The sequence below is a fragment of the Elephas maximus genome, chromosome 2, assembly GCF_024166365.1.
Source record: "Elephas maximus indicus isolate mEleMax1 chromosome 2, mEleMax1 primary haplotype, whole genome shotgun sequence".
NCBI classification, from domain to species: domain Eukaryota; kingdom Metazoa; phylum Chordata; class Mammalia; order Proboscidea; family Elephantidae; genus Elephas; species Elephas maximus.
The window spans coordinates 129420279-129439692 of NC_064820.1; the positions used below are offsets into that span (position 1 = coordinate 129420279).

The 19414-nt window shown below is 38.5% G+C and overlaps 1 protein-coding gene across 1 annotated transcript in view; it reads left to right on the plus strand.

Annotated features, from left to right (window-relative positions):
• The window catches only part of FBN2 (fibrillin 2), a 292288-nt gene extending 275303 nt beyond the window's left edge, over window positions 1–16985 (plus strand). The window contains exons 59-65 of the mRNA XM_049873163.1: window positions 2169–2291; window positions 3776–3892; window positions 4776–4904; window positions 7521–7640; window positions 12813–13044; window positions 14256–14427; window positions 16358–16985. Coding sequence (XP_049729120.1) covers window positions 2169–2291; window positions 3776–3892; window positions 4776–4904; window positions 7521–7640; window positions 12813–13044; window positions 14256–14427; window positions 16358–16732 — 1268 coding nt within the window. The 3' untranslated portion in view covers window positions 16733–16985. The remainder of the gene's footprint in view (window positions 1–2168; window positions 2292–3775; window positions 3893–4775; window positions 4905–7520; window positions 7641–12812; window positions 13045–14255; window positions 14428–16357) is intronic.
• Window positions 16986–19414: the final 2429 nt, after the last annotated feature.

Consider the following 19414-nt stretch of genomic DNA (forward strand, 5'->3'; position numbering starts at 1 on the left):
CAATAATGTGGTTCTTAGTGTCACTGCCCCTTGTCAAACATTGTGGGAAACAGACTATTCAATTAATCAAAAAAGTCCCTTTGAGCGGAGAAACTTCGAAGTTAAAATATAAAAATTTACAAGCATATAATTTTTATAAAAGACATAAATCCACATTTATTTGACATCTTTTTGATGAACAAGAACTTCTGATTATGGATTTGTGTGGTTGAGCATATAGAAAAAATGGTTTTGGTTTGTTCCACATCAATTTTCTTCTTTGCCTAAAATATACTAATTAAGTATCATCTAAAATTTCTATTTGCAAAGCCATCTTAGTACAAAATTCTTCTAAATTCTTCCAATTTCTTTTTCTAATTTTTTTATTGTCTCACTTACACCATTCTGTGACACCTTGGTGGGCATTAGGAGAGGAGGACTTGCTTTTCTTGAGTCTTTCCAAAGCATTCAACTTATTTTTTTAAAGAAAAAAATATTTTCTCCCTCGTATTTCATCAGCTTATGTGATATCCCATTACACCCAAAACCCATTAAGTAATTTTAATAACAAGCACACCTGGCATAAAATGGTTAGAACAATCATACTGACTCTTAGTAAGCATACTACTCACTTGGTGAAATAGAAGGGCATGGGAATCATACAGAGTGGCCTGTCAGTCATGAGCTTGCAGCATTCTGTTGGCACCTTTTGGTATGTTTTACAGAGGAAATGGAGATTGTCTGCTATCAGAGTCCTAGCAGGAAAGAGGTGTCACATTCAAATGAGGATAATTCAAGGAGGGCTTAACAAAGAGCCTCTCTATAAAGGCTTGGGCAGAGTGTAGAGAAACCACAAGGGATGGTGCTGTATGCTGGGACTATTACCACCCTTGGGTTAAAAGAAAAATTATTTTAGGTGCTGTTGAATACATTCCGACTCATAGCGGCCTTATATACAAAAGAATGGAACACTGCCGAGTCCTGCGCCATCCTCACAACCTATTTTGAGTGCCTTCCAAACTGAAGGGCTCATCTTCCAGCACTATATCAGACAGTGTTCCATTGCTATCCGTAAGGATTTCAGTGGCTAATTTTTTTCAGAAGTAGATCACCAGGTCCTTCTTCCCAGTCTGTCTTAATCTGGAAGCTCCGCTGAAACCTGTCCACCATGGGTGACCCTGCTGGTATTTGAAATACCTGTGGCATAGCTTCCAGCATCATAGCAATACACAAGCCACCACAGTACAACAAACTGAGAGCAAGTGAAGATATTGAGTGAGATTTCCCTGCTAATCTGGAATAGGTGATTAGAAAAGAGGGAGGGGTTACTGAAACCTGGAAGCAGAAAGCTGTATACAGAGGGCTGCCTTGAGAGGAGCTGTGATCTCTGGTCAAAGGACAACCAGCCTGTATACATCTAACAGGGAGGGATTTGAGGAAATAAGGACCAAGGCAGAGGGCAAGAGCTTGCTGATGGAATCCATACTGGTTAGCCTCCTGGTCTATGAACAGAGTGGAGGGGAACAAGGGATGGATCTGGAGGGGCAAGTGGGAGATTTCCAGCACAATCTGTCATCCAGCAAGATGGTTAGGGGAACATCAGTTAAGAAGGCTATTAAAAGAATATCTACCCCATCTGTGTATCAAATAAATGAGTAAGTTTAGTAGGAGTCCCTGGGTGGCGCAAACAGTTAACACACTCAGCTACTAATGAAAACATTGGCAGTTCAAATCCACCCAGAAAGGCCATGGAAGAAAGGCCTGGGGATCTACTTCCAAAAGATCACAGCCACTGAAAACCTTATGGAGCTCAGTTCTGCTCTGAAATACGTGGGGTTGCCATGAGTCGGAGTTGACTCGATGGCAACAGAGTATTTTAAGTTTAGTTGGTGATTCTGAACTTGTAAACCAAAGGTCATTAATGTAAAGAATTCAGTGGGGGCTTTTTTGAGCCAGAAGTTTGTCTAGATATTATAATATTTATACTAGGACCAGAGACTGATCTATAAAGTAAATGAGTATATTTACTTTAGAGAAAAATTCTGTGCATCACTTCTCTCTGATTGCTTTCCATTTTTTAAGTTGAAGAGGAAAAGCAAAAGGAATTAAGTGCTGAGACTATGGAGGGAGGAAAGAGGCTGATTATTTCTTTTAACCAGGAAATTAATCTTCACATCACTTTGGCTTAGATCTTGATGAATGTTCCCAGTCCCCGAAACCATGCAACTTCATCTGCAAGAACACTGAAGGGAGTTACCAGTGCTCTTGTCCAAGGGGCTATGTTCTGCAAGAGGATGGAAAAACATGCAAAGGTGAGTGAAGCGTCTGGCAATTGTGCCTAACTCTCTTCTCTCAGCCTCAAACATTAGAGAATCAGGGATTGTAGCATTTGTATCACCTTCATTAAAATACATCTTCCTAGTGGCCATTTCATATAGAAAATTCTACCAAATGACCAATGGTATGAGGCGGAGAGAATTAAAACCCAAGTTGCCATAGTTTGCTTTCTATAGCAAACAGCACAATTTTTTTTAAATAAAATGAAGCCAAACAAAGCAAACTTTTGATGAGGGAAGAGTTACTGAAAAAAAAATAAATAAAATCAGGTTTTTTGGTTGCTTACCTGAGACAACAACAGAGTATCTTTATTATGCATTTACTGCAGAAAATAAATGGGTAAATTAAATTTTTTGCCTATATAGTGTTAAAATAAATTATTTACCAAGCTAAATTAGATACTAAACTAGCTTCAATACCATACTCATATTCAGTTTTATAGTAAACCTCATCAGTGTGAAATTTGTAGACTAAAGAAATTCCTAACTATATTTTTGAAATATATTCTCAATAAAATGAGGTTTTGTTTCCAAGAAATGGGTAAAATTAAGCTAGTAACAAATAGAGCTGTTCCCTTGGACCTGATCGGTGAACAAATAGGAGTTAATTTAGCACATTGTTTATAAATGAGTTCAACTAAAGTGTGTTTTTTCAGCTATACCATAACAAATTAGCCTTGTCTGTATCTTATTTTGCTTGGTAAATTTATTTTCAATGCACTTTCCCAACGTAAGTTTCAATAGGACACAAATCAGATTTTGAATTTCTATTAGTAGAGGCCAAAATTAATACCATTTACGACTAGAAGTATAGATGCTATGTTTTTGGTTCCTCGGGCATTAATAGTGGTGTTTTCATTTGGATGTGAAGACTCTGATTCAGTGTTTGTGTTAGGACCTTTGTCAACACCCATATTCTCTTTGATTTTTATTTACAGTCTCCTTTAATAGGACTGGAAACCCTGGTGGTATAGTGGTTAAGTGGTATGGCTGCTAACCAAAAGGTCAGCAGTTCAAATCCACCAGGTGCTCCTTGGAAACTCTATGGGGCAGTTGTACCCTGACCTATAAGGTTGCTATGAGTCAGAATTGACTCAATGGCAACGGGTTTTGGTTTTTTAATAGGACTGAATAACTGGCCATGTGCACAACTTCATTATTTGCAAGAACTATAACCTTTGGATATTAGCGTTGAGAACATTTTGTGGAAACCACTGTGATTCAGCTATTCAGTGTTTTAAAAACCTGTGTGTTATGTGTGGCCTGAGCCATCCTATCAGAGTAGCCACAGTGTTTGTGAAAAGAAACCACTTGCCAAATGTTTATGGAAAGCTATAATGCTTTCAGCAAAAATCTAGACGAAATACTCCCAGTAGCAAAATTTTTTTGTGGCTTCATAAGAATGGATACAGGGACAGATAACTCTGCTCTGATTTTCGTTGGCTTCTCTTTAATTTCAGACCTTGATGAATGTCAAACCAAACAACACAACTGCCAGTTCCTCTGTGTCAACACCCTGGGGGGATTTACCTGTAAATGTCCACCTGGTTTTACACAACATCACACAGCTTGTATTGGTAAGTCAAAATTACAAATGAGAATTGTACAGACTTTTGGTAGATTCAGAAAAATTGTATTTAAAATGATATACAGAATAATGTCCCATTACTAGGGAGAAGGGCCTGGTGATCTACTTCTGAAAATTAGCCAATGAAAACCTTATGGAGCACAACAAAATACTGTCCAACATAGTGCTGGAAGATGAGCTCCCTGGGTTGAAGGAAACTACACAGTAGCCATAACAATGGACTCAAACATGCCAACAATCATGCAGATGGCGCAGGACCAGGCGACATTTCATTGTGTTATACATAATAAGGTTGTCATGAGTCAGAGCCAACTCAGTGGCAACTAACAACAACAAAAACCTATATTTAAAACCACTACCTCATAATTAGTGATCCAGAAAAGTTGCTGACAACATAGACGTATTGCACTGTTTCAGTATTTTAGACTTTTTTTTTAAAAAGGGCAATATCCAAACGAAAGAGAGATTATGTATAATCCAAGCATATGCACAGTAGGCATATTCCTTTATGTTGCATTCTAAATATAACCAGCTGTGTGCAGATAAAATACTATTAAAGGCTTGCCGTAATTTAGAACATGCCAACCTGTTGGAGACGACATACATATTAGGAGTCTTTCAGTTTGCATTATCTAAAATCACGTCCATAGTTGCCCCAACATATGTCCTAACTTGAAACCTCTTAAAATTTTCTTTTTCTTTCCTCTTTTGCTCTTAATGTGACTGTGAATTCTAGCATGAACTTCCCTAAAATGTTATTTTCACATCATGAAAATTAGGCTTTCATACTTCAGTTTTTACTTCATGCAGTGAAATTAAAGCCATGTGGTAATTGGAAAGTTTGACACTCTCCTTCCTTCATCCTGCCGTAGACAACAATGAATGTGGGTCTCAGCCTTCACTTTGTGGAGCAAAGGGAATCTGTCAAAACACCCCTGGAAGTTTCAGCTGTGAATGCCAAAGAGGGTTCTCTCTTGATGCCACCGGACTGAACTGTGAAGGTGAGTTTATTTCTCAAAAATCTTTAACAAGGCTAACTAAATTTCTTAAATGCCTAAACCACTAAATGAGAAACTGAGATCATCTCCAAAAAACGTATTTGATAAAATATGACCAAGCCAGTGGTTTTTATTCTTAAATTTTCATATATCATTTTGGAGGCATCATTTAGTGATGAGATAAAAATTCTGTCATTATCAATGAAGTGAAAAGAAAATCTGCAGATTGGGAAAAATATTGGAGAACCGTAAATCAGAAAAAGGCTGAATATCCAAAATATATACAAAAGTTCTACAACTTAACAACAAAGAGACAAACAACCCAATCAAAAAATGAGTAAGGCAACTGGACAGTCCACAAAGAGGATATTCAGGTGGTTCAGTGTCATTAGCCATTGTTGTTGTGTGCTGTTGAGTTGATTCTGAGTCACAGTGACCCTGTAGGACAGAGTAGAACTGCCCCGTAGGGTTTCCTATGCCGTAGTCTTTACAGGAGCGTATTGCCAGGTCTTTTCTCCTGCAGAGCTGCTGGTGGGTTTGAACCGCCAACCTTTGAGTTAGGAGCTGAGCACTTAACCACTGCACCACCAGGGCTCCCCACTAGGGAGATGCAAATAAAAACCACAATGAGATACCACTTCACCCCCATTAGAATGGCAATGCACAGAAAACAAATGTTGGCAAGTTTGTGGAGAAGCTGGACCCCTCATCCATTGCTGGTGGGGCTGTAAAATGGTACAGCCTGTGGAAAACAGATGGTGGCTACTCAAAATGTTGCACATAGGATTACCATATGACCCAGAACATACCACAACATGGATGAACCGTGAAAGCATTATGCTGAGTGAAATAAGTCAATCACAAAAGGACAAATACTGTATAAATCTCACTTGTATGAAATAAGCAAATACATAGAAACCAAAGATTATGATGGTTACGTAAAGCAGGAGGGAGCAGGAAATGGGGAGGTTTTTTTGGGGGGGAGGATATTGAGTTTGTTAATGGTGGTGGGATATTTTAGATGAAGGTAGTAATAATTGTGGCACAACATGAAAAATGTAATCAGTGTCACTGAGTTGTGAATGTAGAAGTTGTGTTTCTGGATGTTGTGGTGTGCATATTTACACCACAATAGAAAAAAATTATGATTACGAGTTAACTTTTACAGTAACAGAACCGTTTACCTAATTACTGATCTGGAAAAAAAAATTGAGATTGAAAAAGAATTCTGTGCCTAATATGGTTTACAGAAGCATACAAGTATACCTGGAAAAAAAAAATTGGATTTTTGATCCATATCTAAATATGTAAAAATTAAGTAGAAAAAGAGAACCTATCATTTTGGAGAAATGGTGAAAACTGATGGCCGTTTCCATTATATGTGGGCCAAGGCTCCTGCTTCACTCTCTTCCCTCTTATTGGTATTTCCTATAATGTCTCCCCTGCAAGAGATATTTCCTGTGAAGTCCAAAGGAAATGTAAGTGGGAACAAAATAAGAATCTGCCTGAAACTGATAAAATATTATATGGTTCTTCAGTATTTATACTGCAAATGCTAGCATATGATAAGATAAATAAATGTTTTAGGATTTGTATGTTTTACAACAAACTATGCATGGCAGAGATTGACTATATACATTTCCTTTATATTTTTATATGGTCTTGCGGTTTGTATTTTTAGTGCTTTTTAGTCACCTTTCCTTACTTATTCTTAGACTGGATTCTTTAGAATCATATAGTTCTAATTCTAAAACAATATTTAATATGTTCTTCATAGGAATTATGAGACTTTTATACATATCTCTTTTCAGCTAAGAAAAAACTGATGTAAAATTTAATTTTTATATCATATTTGATGTTACTGAGACCTTCAAAGTACTCTGAGCCTACAGCTGCTTGCCATGTGTGAGTTCAGCTCATGACATCCACATAAGATGCCATGTATTAATTGTCCATATAAATGTGGTACACATGCATCAGACATGCCAATTTTATTTCACTCCTTATGGGTAGATTTCAAAGCCTCAGTTTTCATTCCAAAAGAGCATGCATGTATGAACAAAGAAATTATTCCATATGTGTAACAATAGTACATCTTGTCTAAAAATAACATTTTCAAATACTTAAAAGGAATTTGCATCTAATTATTCTTGAGTGGTAATAAAAAAAATTTGCGTGCAAAACAATTGTAAACTTAGGTATCTGTTTGTATACTTGTATCTTCCCCAACTCAAGGACTGCATGTCAATCACTTTTGAATCTCTGAAATAGGTAATACAAATATATTTGTATCACTTACCAAATAAAGGATATCATATGCAGTCAATCAACCCAAAATGCACAACATTAGTGGTTGCTGCTATGGTTGATTTGCTGAAATTAAGATGTTATTTAGAGCACTGACATGGCGTGGTCTGTTGGACAGTACAAGAATGAGGTGGTTTCTTATCTCAGAACAACTCTTTACACCACCACTAGCTAATAACCATGTGACTTGGAAAAATCACAACATCTGTGTGTGTGTTTGTTCCCCTGATAATAGCTACCCTAAGCTGTACTTGAAATGCATTTAAGTAGAGGAAAGGTTACATAAGGTTTTTGCTGGGCTTGTTTTTGCAGATGTTGATGAATGTGATGGAAACCATAGATGCCAACACGGCTGCCAAAACATCCTGGGAAGCTACAGATGTGGTTGCCCTCAAGGATATATTCAGCATTACCAGTGGAATCAGTGTGTTGGTGAGAACTATGTAGAGGCCGCTTTTCTGAACTTAAAGTATCTCTGGGTAAAAAGAACAAATAATAAAGGTTGAACTTTCAACTTTTTAAGTTCAGAATTCTAGAACTTAAATCCAGTGCTTAAGATTGACGCATGGGGACCCATGTGCTACACTAGTCTACTCACTTGTGTGGTTTGAAAATACACGATGATAAGAAAAGTCTAAGTACCAAAAAGGTACTTTCACTATAGCTTTTATAATTTTAGATTTCTGCTACCTGTAATTTTTAAGTTTCTGAAGATGATGTCAAGAATCATCATTTCCATTTGTCAAGGTCAGCCACTTTTTAGCAGTAACGTGAGATCATTAGATTTGGAGTTGAAGGGTTACCCATCCATCCCCTCATACAAACCTAAAAGGAATTCAGATCAACTTAATGAGAACAGTCCATCTCTGCTCTCCAGTCACAGATTTAATGAAGGATGTGAAATGTTTTAAGGTAGAAAAAGTACCTAATTACAGCAAATACTGTTGACAACTCTAGACAGTAATAAGATACATAGGAATTCACTTCTGTTCCTTGCATTGATAATATCCATGAAATTCTCCCTCGAAGGAGATATGGATCAGAAAGAACACTATTCTCTACTTGAATAGCCAGCTGACTTATTTAGCATATGTCCAGTTTCTCAGCTCCATCTGAATCCACTTCACAGACACACCATCTAACACATTGTGATGTTAGACACTGGCATATCTGAGGGAGAGGGGGACAGTGGTCCTGCAGAGACATGGCAAGGTGCTTCCTGTTTCTCTGCAGAGATTTAAATCACACCACACATCATTCATATATTTTGCTGTGAGTGATCCACTACTTAATTTTATCTTTTGTGGCCTTCTCGAAAGAAAATTCTAATGCCGTTAGTGTATTGAGAAGAAAATCAAGTTCAATTTCAAAGGAGAGAAACTCATTTTGTGAAGCTCACAACAGTGCTGTGGCCTTGTTCCAGGTCACGGACGGATGCTTTAACACACACATGGTGGGGAAATGTAAAAACCATAAGTAAGCATGAAGAACAAAGTTTTAAGGAATTATCAAAATGATGAGTTAGGCAGTCAAAATAATTCCATAAGTTTAATTTACTTCTTTTTCTCTTCACAGAAACAAAATGTTGCAAAACTCCTAAGGCCCTGATTTATGGATTCATAAACAGAGGCAAAGTGTGGGAACACACTTTAGACTACTGGCAATCGTATTTCACAAATAGCTGTTAAAATAACGTGAAACAACTTTGTATAAATATAATGCAATGTTTGTAAAATATGAGGCCCACTACTTTGCTTAGTGGACTTCTTGTTTTTGAATACTATGGAACTTAAAGCAAAAGACTAATTCTCTAATATTTCACATTGTTTCAGATCAAAATAGAATTCTTTTTAAAGTGATCGTAGGTGGAAATGGGAATATGTTGGGAGTATCGACTGAATTTCCAAGTTTTCAAGTTTCCTGAAGTTTCTGTCTGTAAATGTCTAGTGCAAAAATAGCTGTGCAGGTTTTCACTAAATTTGGAGGCTCTGTTTGGAGTGGTCTGACTTAAAACAAAGGCAGTGTCCTCTATCCCAGTTCCCTTTGGTGGGGTTCCTGGAGTGAGCACTTTAGTGTTGCATTGCCCCCACAGAACTGACACAGGATCCAGCCAGAGGCCCTGTGAGCTATAATAAGAAGAGACCCCATGGACAGAGGAATAGGTTCAAACATAAGTCCAAAGCTAAAAACATGTAGGCAAATGTCACTAATTGCTAGTATTAATTTGTAAGCTTGCTCTTATAAAATGGATGCCTCTAACTAAGTAGCAGGCACCTGAGGAAGATGTAGCAGGGATTTATTTCAAAAGGTTCATGATTCTTTTGTGCAGCGTTAAGGAGTCAAGCTAATCTCTAGTAAAACTGTTGACTTTTTGCCTTGAATCCATAAAACAGGGTAGGAATTTTAACTCAGGTATGTGTCAACTACCCTAGAAATTTATAGCGACCCCATGAATACCAAAAAACCAAACCCACTGCCGTCGAGTCGATTCCGACTCATAGCAACCCCATGAGTGCAGAGGAAAACTATTCCATAGGGTTTTCAAGGCTGTGACCTTACGGAAGCAGATCCCTAGCCCTGTTTGTCCAGGCACCTTTGGGTAGGTTCGAAACACCAGCTGTTCAGCTAGCAGTCGAGCTCTTTTACACCACCTAGGGACTCCATGGAAACCCTGGTAGGGTAGTCATTAAGTGCTACAGCTGCTAAACAAAAGGTCAGAATCTGCCAGGCGCTCCTCGGAAACTCTATGGGGCAGTCCTACTCTGTCCTATAAACCCAGTGCCGTCAAGTAGATTCCAGCTCATAGCAGCCCTATAGGACTGTCCTATAGGGTCTGTATAAATCGGAATCAACTCAACGGGCAACAGGTTAGGGACTCCGTAGGGTCATTATGACTCGGAATCTATTTGACGGCACCTAAGAAATAGAGTGACACGAGCCATCGGAACTAATAAGAGCAACAAGTTAGCAGAAGAACAAGAATATGACAAATTGGAAATTAAAGCGCCACAGTTCATTTTTACCTGTCACTGCATATGTGAATATCTTCAGTCTGAGAACTATAAAACAAATTATCCAGAGAGATTTACATGGGATCTCCTATTTCATGATCAAAACTATTAAACTCATCAGGTAATTTCACTATAAGATTATACTGTAAAACTATAATATGATTAATATCACTGTCAAATTAAGAAAAATAAAAGTTCTCTGTAAATGTTAATGTTGAGGAAAGCTTTTAATTCAAATGAGAACCTTAAGAGTTTCCAGAACTTTAAGAAATACCACAGCCAGTTGCCACAGGTAATTTGTAGCATTCTAGTACAGAGCCTACAGATGTAGATAACATTCTCAGGTATTTTCAAGGTTTATAATCATTGAAAATTGAAGTGTCTTATTTCTTGTACATGAAGAAACATTATGTCTTAATATGTGAAGCCTTTGTTAGTGTTAGTAGTAACTTCCAGTTGCTTCTGTGTCCTTTCAAAATAATTTTGACTTAGTGAGGCCTAAGCCAGCTCAAAATACGTATCAAACGAGAACATATATTAAAAGTGAGATTACATAAGCCTGTAAAATTTTTCCTTTATGTATATTTGTAGCCTATAAATATGAAGTATATCATAGCTTCCAAAAATATTACGTATTTTAAAATATTTTTGTAAGTGGTATGTTTAAATGTAATTTATTTAATTAATTGGTTTTGCCTAGTAATTTATCTACTTGACACAATGTCTACTGCTGTATTTATGGCATGACCATTTTGTTAAACTATGATCTGATTTAGATTCCCTGTTAGGAGTGAAACACTCCATATAAAAGCCAGATCTAATTATAAAGGCAGATGAGCGTCGGTGGCAGAATTCCAAGTCTAGGGTGTACAGAAATAAAGCCACAGTTATATTTATGTCATATGTAGCCAAGTTACTAAGAATTCATGTACTTCCTCTGCATCTAATGGAGGTTTAAGAATTTTCACAGATTAGGTAATCACAGTAGATTCTACATTCAGTGATTTAAGAATTCTGCCATTCATAGGTCTGACTCGATTCTGAAATTCTAATCATGATACAAATATGTACCTAAATAACATCTACCTTTTCAATAACCTCTGTCTTATACTTAACAGAGTTTAATTTCCTGTCTGAGGGGCTTCTTCCCTCAGATCCCGTCTGCATCTTCCATAACCTTACTGAGTTAATGCAGACAGGCACTGCCTTTCCGGCTTTGGGTCCCAGCTGCACACCTTGTTGCAAATCCTATCCTCCATATGGGCTGAAACATATACTTGTCATATATTAGGTAAATGGACTCTCTGCGCTCCATATGGAGTCACAGGAATTTGAAAAATTCCGTGGAACAGATGTGATTAGTGCCCAGGGTGAAATCTGGATTAAAATAAAGCACAAAGGAGACAATCACATGTGATGTAGCAACCAGACAGTTAAGAGCAAAACTGTAATCTCCAAAGCTAAAAGCATAATCAGGCTCTGAGTTTATCAAAAATGAATAGCAACTGAAAATATAACCTATAATTTTCCTGCTGTCAGGCACGTACAATACAGTGTTAGTTATTAAACAGCAAAAGCTGCCTGGTATCTGAATGCAAGCCTGTCTCACAGGCAGGTTCTTAAGCAGTTAAAACTGGACCAGGTTGTTAGAAATAGATCCAATTTAATAACTTTTTTATTATTTTCATTTAGGGTTTATACATATATATATACGTATATATATATACATATATATATACACACACACATATATATACATAGACACATACTTCCTCCCATATATAATGCAGAGCCCTGGTGGCACAGTGGTTAAGACCTAGGCTGCTAACCAAAAGGTCGGCAGTTCAAATCCACCAGCCACTCCTTTGAAACCCGATGGGGCAATTCTGCTCTGTCCTGTAGGGCAGCTATGAGCTGGAATCGACTTGACAGCAACGGGTTTGTTTTGTTTTGTTTTGTTTTAATTTATACATAATGCAGGCCTTGGAATTTACTGGGGGAATGATACAAACAGACTTTTTTTAAAATTGACATATAGTTCACATACCATAACATTCACCCTTTTTAAGTTTATAGTCTAGTGATTTTTCGTATATTCTCACAAGGTTGTGCAAATATCACTGTCTAGTTCCAGAACATTTTCATCACCCCAAAAAAGAAACCCCATAATCACTAGCAGCCATCCCCCATCCCCTGGCAGCCACTAATCTACTTTCTGTCTCTGTGGATTTGCCGCAGATTTACGTTTATGAAGTAACCATCTTTTGAGAGAACAAAAGAGTTGTTCTGTAGGCAAACGGAAAATACCTGTCCCCAAGGAGTGCCAGTGTACTCAATACTGTTCAGAAACATAGGAGAAATAGAATATATTAGGCTAAGGGCAATGTTTTTTTTAGAACCATAATTGAGGAAGATTTGTGGGGCTTTCTTTTTCATACCATTTGGAAATCACCCATCACAGTAAAAAAAAAAAAAAAAAAAAAACTTAAATACAGTGCTAGAGTTGTTTCCCTGTAAAATCACAGGTGCTTTGAGACTGGGTCTTTACGCTGTTGCCACCTTACCTGTGTAAGAGTTTGTTTCATTTTAATAGATGAGAATGAATGTTCCAACCCGAATGCCTGTGGCTCTGCCTCCTGCTACAACACCCTGGGGAGCTACAAGTGCGCCTGCCCCTCGGGGTTCTCCTTTGACCAGTTATCCAGTGCCTGCCATGATGTGAATGAGTGCTCGTCCTCCAAGAACCCTTGCAATTATGGCTGCTCCAACACAGAGGGGGGTTACCTCTGTGGCTGCCCACCTGGGTACTACAGAGTGGGACAAGGGTAAGGCAGCCCCATCAACCTCCCTGTGGGCAGGAATGGGTGATCCCAAAAGGCGGCGGTTCCTTCCCTCTCTGGGCTCAGGCTGCCTGGCCACCAATCCTGCAGGAAAGCTTACGGTGTTCAAAAGCCCAGGAGACAAAAGTGTTGATCACAGCTCTTTAAGGTATTGGAATCAGCACCAAGAAAGACATATGAACTGTGTACATGGACTAGAATTACCTCCTTTGTGGTTAGCATAAGACTTGATCCCTTTATCCAAATATTATTCTTTTCCCCTTTGTAAAGGCCTGAGTTAATTTAATCAGATTTCTCAAGACCAGAGACAGCAGATATTTAAAAATGTGGCTCACGTGTTGCCACAGATAGCTGGGTTCTGAGGTTGAAGTGGAAATGGCCTCGTCCCGGTTTCTTCTACTGATTTTGTCAGGAGTTTGGCCCTCTCTTCGCTCATCTAGCCTTTATACTGCAGAGAGGATCTGCCTAGTCGTTGTGGCACCCCTCAGCATGGGACCCTGTCTCCTTGAGGCTGGGTTCTCTCTAACTAATCACATTTTCACAAGTGTAGCTATCTCAGGTTCTAGCTGCTATGGCTGAGGTAGCGGTCACTTGCAACTCACCATCACAGTAGCTACTGCGCAGTGGCATGCAGGCAGGGAACATGCAGCCAGGGCCCCCTTCCTCCGAAGGGGCAGTGCCTGAGGCAGGTGCTGAAGCTCCAGAATCAATCTATCCAACGTTGGTATAAGATATTACTTAAAACAAAAGGCTCAGTCTAGGCAAGGGTCGTTTTTGAGCCAACCTATTGGCACTTTCGCTAATGAAAGTATGACTTCAGAAAATCTCAGTTATTCAAGCAGGGAGCAAACACAGGTTTCAAGCTTGAGAAACAACAGAACTTCTCTCAGCATTCTCTTTAGAAATTGATACTCTGCCTTTATTTTCTTGAGTTAACTACATTCTGGTGGTTCAGTCAGATTGAAAATTGGAGAAACCCAGGGCTCACAGAATTTTGCTGTTTCAAAAAAAAAGGTAGCGGGGGAATCTCATATGTTGAGTGTTGAACAAAAAGAATACAGAGAATATTAGGTTTTTATAAGCTTAGAGTTTGCTTTCTTGGTTTTTTATCTCTGAAAAATCTTTGCTTTATCACTGGAAAACTCTAGTCACGATCAATGATGAGGTAACAATATCTTGCTTCTCCCTACAAATAGACACTGTGTCTCAGGAATGGGATTTAACAAAGGGCAGTACCTATCGCTGGATGCAGAGGTTGATGAGGAAAACGCTCTGTCCCCAGAAGCATGCTATGAGTGCAAAATTAATGGCTACACAAAGAAAGACAGCCGGCAGAAGAGAAGTGTTCATGAATCTGCACCAACTGCTGTGAGTCAATCTGACTTTGTTTTGCCACAAGACTACCCTTAGGGGTCATGGATACTGTACAGTAAACCCTGAGGTAGTTTTGAGCCTCAGCAAAGTTAAAAACTATCTTGAAATTCAACAAATAAGTTGATGGATGCAGTATGGGAAAGACAAGTAAATTAAAATTAGTTAAATTATTCCTCAGAACCCAAGGACTGGGGAGAAAGGCTTTAAGATCCCTTTCCAGTTTCAGATCTTTTTTTTTCTTTTTAGTTTTCCGTAAGTGCCAGAGAGCAAAAAGATATCCATCCAGGAAATAGTTATTTTGAAATGATTCAAAATGAAATTATTTGAAGTTGTCCAGTTTTCTTTTATAAATGTATGTATAGTACAGTAAACCTGTTGCCATCATGTAGATTTCGACTCATAAAGACCCTGTAGTACAGTAGGCTGATACTTATTTTCATTATGTAAGCCAATTTTTTTTTTTAAGCCAGTTAGGGTCTCATATTCCGTGACTAATTTATAAGATAGCTGTTTTTTCCATGACAAGATTTGTCTTATGCTTTACAAGGGCCGGAAAAGCTGAGTTGCCTGCTACTTGTGTTTCAGCTAATGGCATTTTAGCAGAGTAGTTAAAGGAGTGGGCTGCAGACTGCCTGGTTTTGAACATATTCCTTTGCCCTTCCCTCTTATTACCTATGTTACATAGGGCATGTTTATTTTACCTGTCTTCTTCTGTAAAATGGGAATAATAATGCTTATCTCTAAAGATTGATGGGAGGATTGAGCTGACACATATAAATGGTGCCTGGCATACATTAGCCCATGGTCACTGCATGTCACAATTATTATCAAATACTAGAGATGTTGAAACTAATCACATACCACCCTCTTCAGTTAATATTACTGAGAAATCCTGCCACCAGGAAACCTAGTCAGCAACTAACTGGCTGTGTGCATTGGGCACCTCACTTCATTTTTCTGGGCCTCAGTTTCCTTATCTATACAATAAGACTTCTGTGATCACGAAGTCTACGGTTCAGTTTTGTAATAATAAATAATCCTGTGTTACTTTTACCTTAAGCAGACTAGGGTACTTAAAAACTGGTGTTTAAATATGACAATTGAAACATTTATCGATAACTCAGAACTACAGACCCAGAAGTTCTGCTTATAAAACCTTCCCACTGGGATACATTCAGACACCAATCTGTCTTCAACATGCTGAGGACACTTCTGGGACACCGTAGCCAAGTTTTCCCTTAACAGGCCCAATTAAAACAATATTTTGTTTTGTTTTTTGCCCGTCTTACCTAAATAATATTCTTAAACCTCTCATCACTCTGACCAAGTCAGATATGGTTTATCTGGGTGGGCTCTGCCCCACTGACTTTTACCAAAGCTGGTTAAACCGGAGCCCTGAGGATCCTGTGCAAATGAGACGCTTTGCAGTAGCATCCTGTCGTTTGTGGGCGTTGTAAACTGAAGCCAAGCTTCAGAATGAAGATCCCTCTGGGTTAAATCCTTATTGTTGAACAAAAGCAGCACTTCTTTTGACTTCAACAAAGAAATTACAGTCTTCTCCTAAATTGTCTTTTTCTTTCTTTTTTTTTTTTTCCAGTGTAAGCGTGACATTCCATAAACTTATCAAAAAAAAAAAAAAACTTGAAATGTGAACACTCTCTGTAGGCTCGGTCCTGTAATTTTAATTGCCTGGTTAAGGCTGAGTGAGAAGTCATAAAGATTTACAGGGCATTTTCTATGGAATTGAACTTTTCTCCCAGCTGACAGGAATTTACAGTAGCCTCTTTCACTGCCACTACTCCTAAGGAGAGTACAGAAAGCAGGAGCTTGTCACTGTGACTGTAGCCCCAGCAGCAGATCCCCTTCTAGGCCTCTTCTTGCTCTGTAGAAACTCTTCCCAAATAGTTTCTTGCTCTTTCTCCAGGTGAAACAGATCAGCCTAGAGAGTGTCGACATGGACAGTCCCGTCAAAATGAAGTTCAACGTCTCTGGCCTCGGCTCTAAGGAGCACATCCTTGAACTCATGCCTGCCATTGAGCCCCTCAACAACCACATCCGCTATGTCATCTCCCAGGGGAATGACGATGGCATCTTCCGCATCCACCAAAGGAGTGGGCTCAGCTACTTGCACACCGCCAAGAAGAAGCTTGTGCCCGGCACGTACACACTGGAAATCACTAGCATCCCTCTGTACAAGAAGAAGGAACTTAAGAAACTGGAAGACAACAATGAGGATGACTACCTCCTAGGGGAGCTTGGGGAGGCTCTCAGAATGAGGCTGCAAATTCAACTCTTTTAACCCCTTACAGACTTGGTTCCAGGCTCAAATCCCAGCCCGTTCAGCCTCCAGCCATGTTTGAGAAGTCAATGACTATTTTAAAGAGGAAAAAAAAAAAGACTTTTTTCTTTCTTTCCTCCCTGTCGCAGACTTCAGAATGTTGACCCTCATGGGGAGGGATAATTTTGACTCTAGTGTGGCCAAAGATTTGAGTACAAAGGCAACCATGGTTACTGTATTTTTTATATAACTTCACTTTAAATATATTAAAAAAAAAAAAAAAAAACCTAAATGTTCAAGAGATCAGCATATGGCACTAAATGCACAAAAATAATGTGAGCTTTTTTTTTTTCCTGTTAGCAGTCTGTAACACTTTGGGTATTTTGCTATAGTTGCTAATTAAAAAAAAAATATAGATGTTTATTTATTTTTAATGCAGTAATATATGGAGAAATGAACAAACTATGTAAACAAAAAGGGAAACTCGCTTTGTTTTTCTTTAGATTTATAAATTTGAGCTATTTCTTTTAGAGGTGCTTTTAAAACAAATTCAGTAGATTCAAGGGATGTTTCCTTTGGTTTTCTGCCAGTCATCCAACTGGTATACATCTGATTATTTTAAAGAAAGCCTCACAGAGCTGAATGGGTAGTGTAATCAGTAATTTAAAAGACATAAATGTCATTAGATCCTTTATAAAGGAGATCAAAGCCAGAGCAGCTCATTGTGACAATATTTCACTTTACCAGACACACCAGGCAACGGAAGATGAAACACAACCACTGTAGCAAAATACCTTGACTGCTTGTGAGACCATTAGAGTTGCAGGCCAAACTGTACTGTATTTCCTTCTCATAACCTCAAGGAACCACATGTGCTACCCACAACACCTCATTCTTACCCAGGGTGCTCTACGTACTTGTGGTACTGTAGGCAGCTGAAGAAATGCCGTTCCTTTGAAAAGGAACACCTGGCATTCTGTAGTGTTTGGTGCTGTCTTAGATTAATGGTGCATTTACTATGTTCAAGCTATTTCAGGATTGCCATATGTGCAAACAAATCATGCAGTGCAGCCAAGGAATATTTGTTGTTTTTTTTTTTAAATCCATTTTTTTTTAGAATTTTCATTAATACTGTAGTTATACACCATATGCCTCATTTTATCATAGCCTATTGTGTATGAAAGATGTTTGTACAATGAATTGATGTTTAGTTTGCTTTAGTCATTTAAAGAGATATTGTACCAGTACGTGCTAATAAGGGTATGTCTCTGTGTTCTTCTCCACCCAAGAACCTGTCCCTGGACCAGTGCCCAAACCTCATATGTGAAACGGCCAAAGCACATGCAGACTCCCGGTTCTTCCTCTCACCCCCATGCTGACCAAAGATTAGTAACCAGTTATATCCAGTGTTTTGTTTTTTTTTATATATATATAATAACTAAAAGAAACAGTGTAAATTTGTAATCAAGTGTTTATGAGGAAAAACTTATGGTTTTTGGTTTTTGTTTTTTGTAGGTCTGTGTATCAAATATGACACTTTTCTTGCAATAAAGCTTATTTTGGGGTAGTTTTCTGGCTGTGAGCTTTATGGGACTACAGCCCTGCTGTATTTGTTGGAGGGGTTAGGGGCATTGCTTACAGGGACCAAGGAAAGTGCCAGACAGAGGGGCAGGCACATTTATGGGAAAACAAGGGAACATTGTTGAATCTGTGAAGTAAGCAAAAATGTTCAATTGGAGATCATAATTTAAAGTTATATTCAAATAGAACATAGTAATATGTTAAGGCAGGTAATAGTTCACTTCCTCATAGATTCTGAGCCGCCTCAGACCCATCGTACTAGAGACGTCAAAGAACTGTTTCAGTTCACATGTACTTTGTGCTTTGAGTGCCGTCACGTTAAAGCACTGTGAGGAAGTGGCGTATTCTTTTAGTGTCTTCCTTCTTAAAGGCGGAAATTTTCCTGAACTCAGTTTTTAAGCAAGAGTGCCTACGAGTTCTGGTGGTGCGGTGGTTAAGCACTCAGCTACTAACTGAAAGGTCTACAGTTTGAACCCACCGGTGGCTCCGTGGGAGAAACGACCTGGCGATCTGCTCCCATGAAGATTACAGCCTAGGAAACGCTCTGGGGCAGTTCTACTCTATCTTATAGGGTCCCTTCTAAGAAAACTCAATGGCACATAACAACAACTACAACACACATCAGGCCTACCCTCCAGACCAAATGACATCTTCACCAAAAATAACCCAAAACTTTTCATTTCTTGCAGTGTTACAAAGATTCCTCAGCAGAGGGTGAATAGATAAAACAAGTTAACCTGAACTGTCTTTTGATACACTGCTGAAACTAGGACAGAAATGTTTCTGAGAGTCCTAGAACTTAATTCAATGCAAGGTTTAAGAATTTGTGTGCTTAAATTTTGTATCCAAGGATTAAGAAAACAAGGAAATATTATGACTAATCTTACTGCTGTTCTTGCCAATCAGAATTGAGCCACATGGAGTAAGAAAAGTATTTGCCTCAGGGCGTTCTTTAAAACTTAACATGCGAATTCAGTTTCATCTGGGATCTATTACCTGGAACCAGATTTGACTCTAGCTTTGAATATTGAGCAACAACACCCTTAGTTTAGTATTAACCTGCTTTGGGGTAAGTTTGAGAAGCTACACCAGTAAAGATAAGACTGTTTGGGGATTTACACA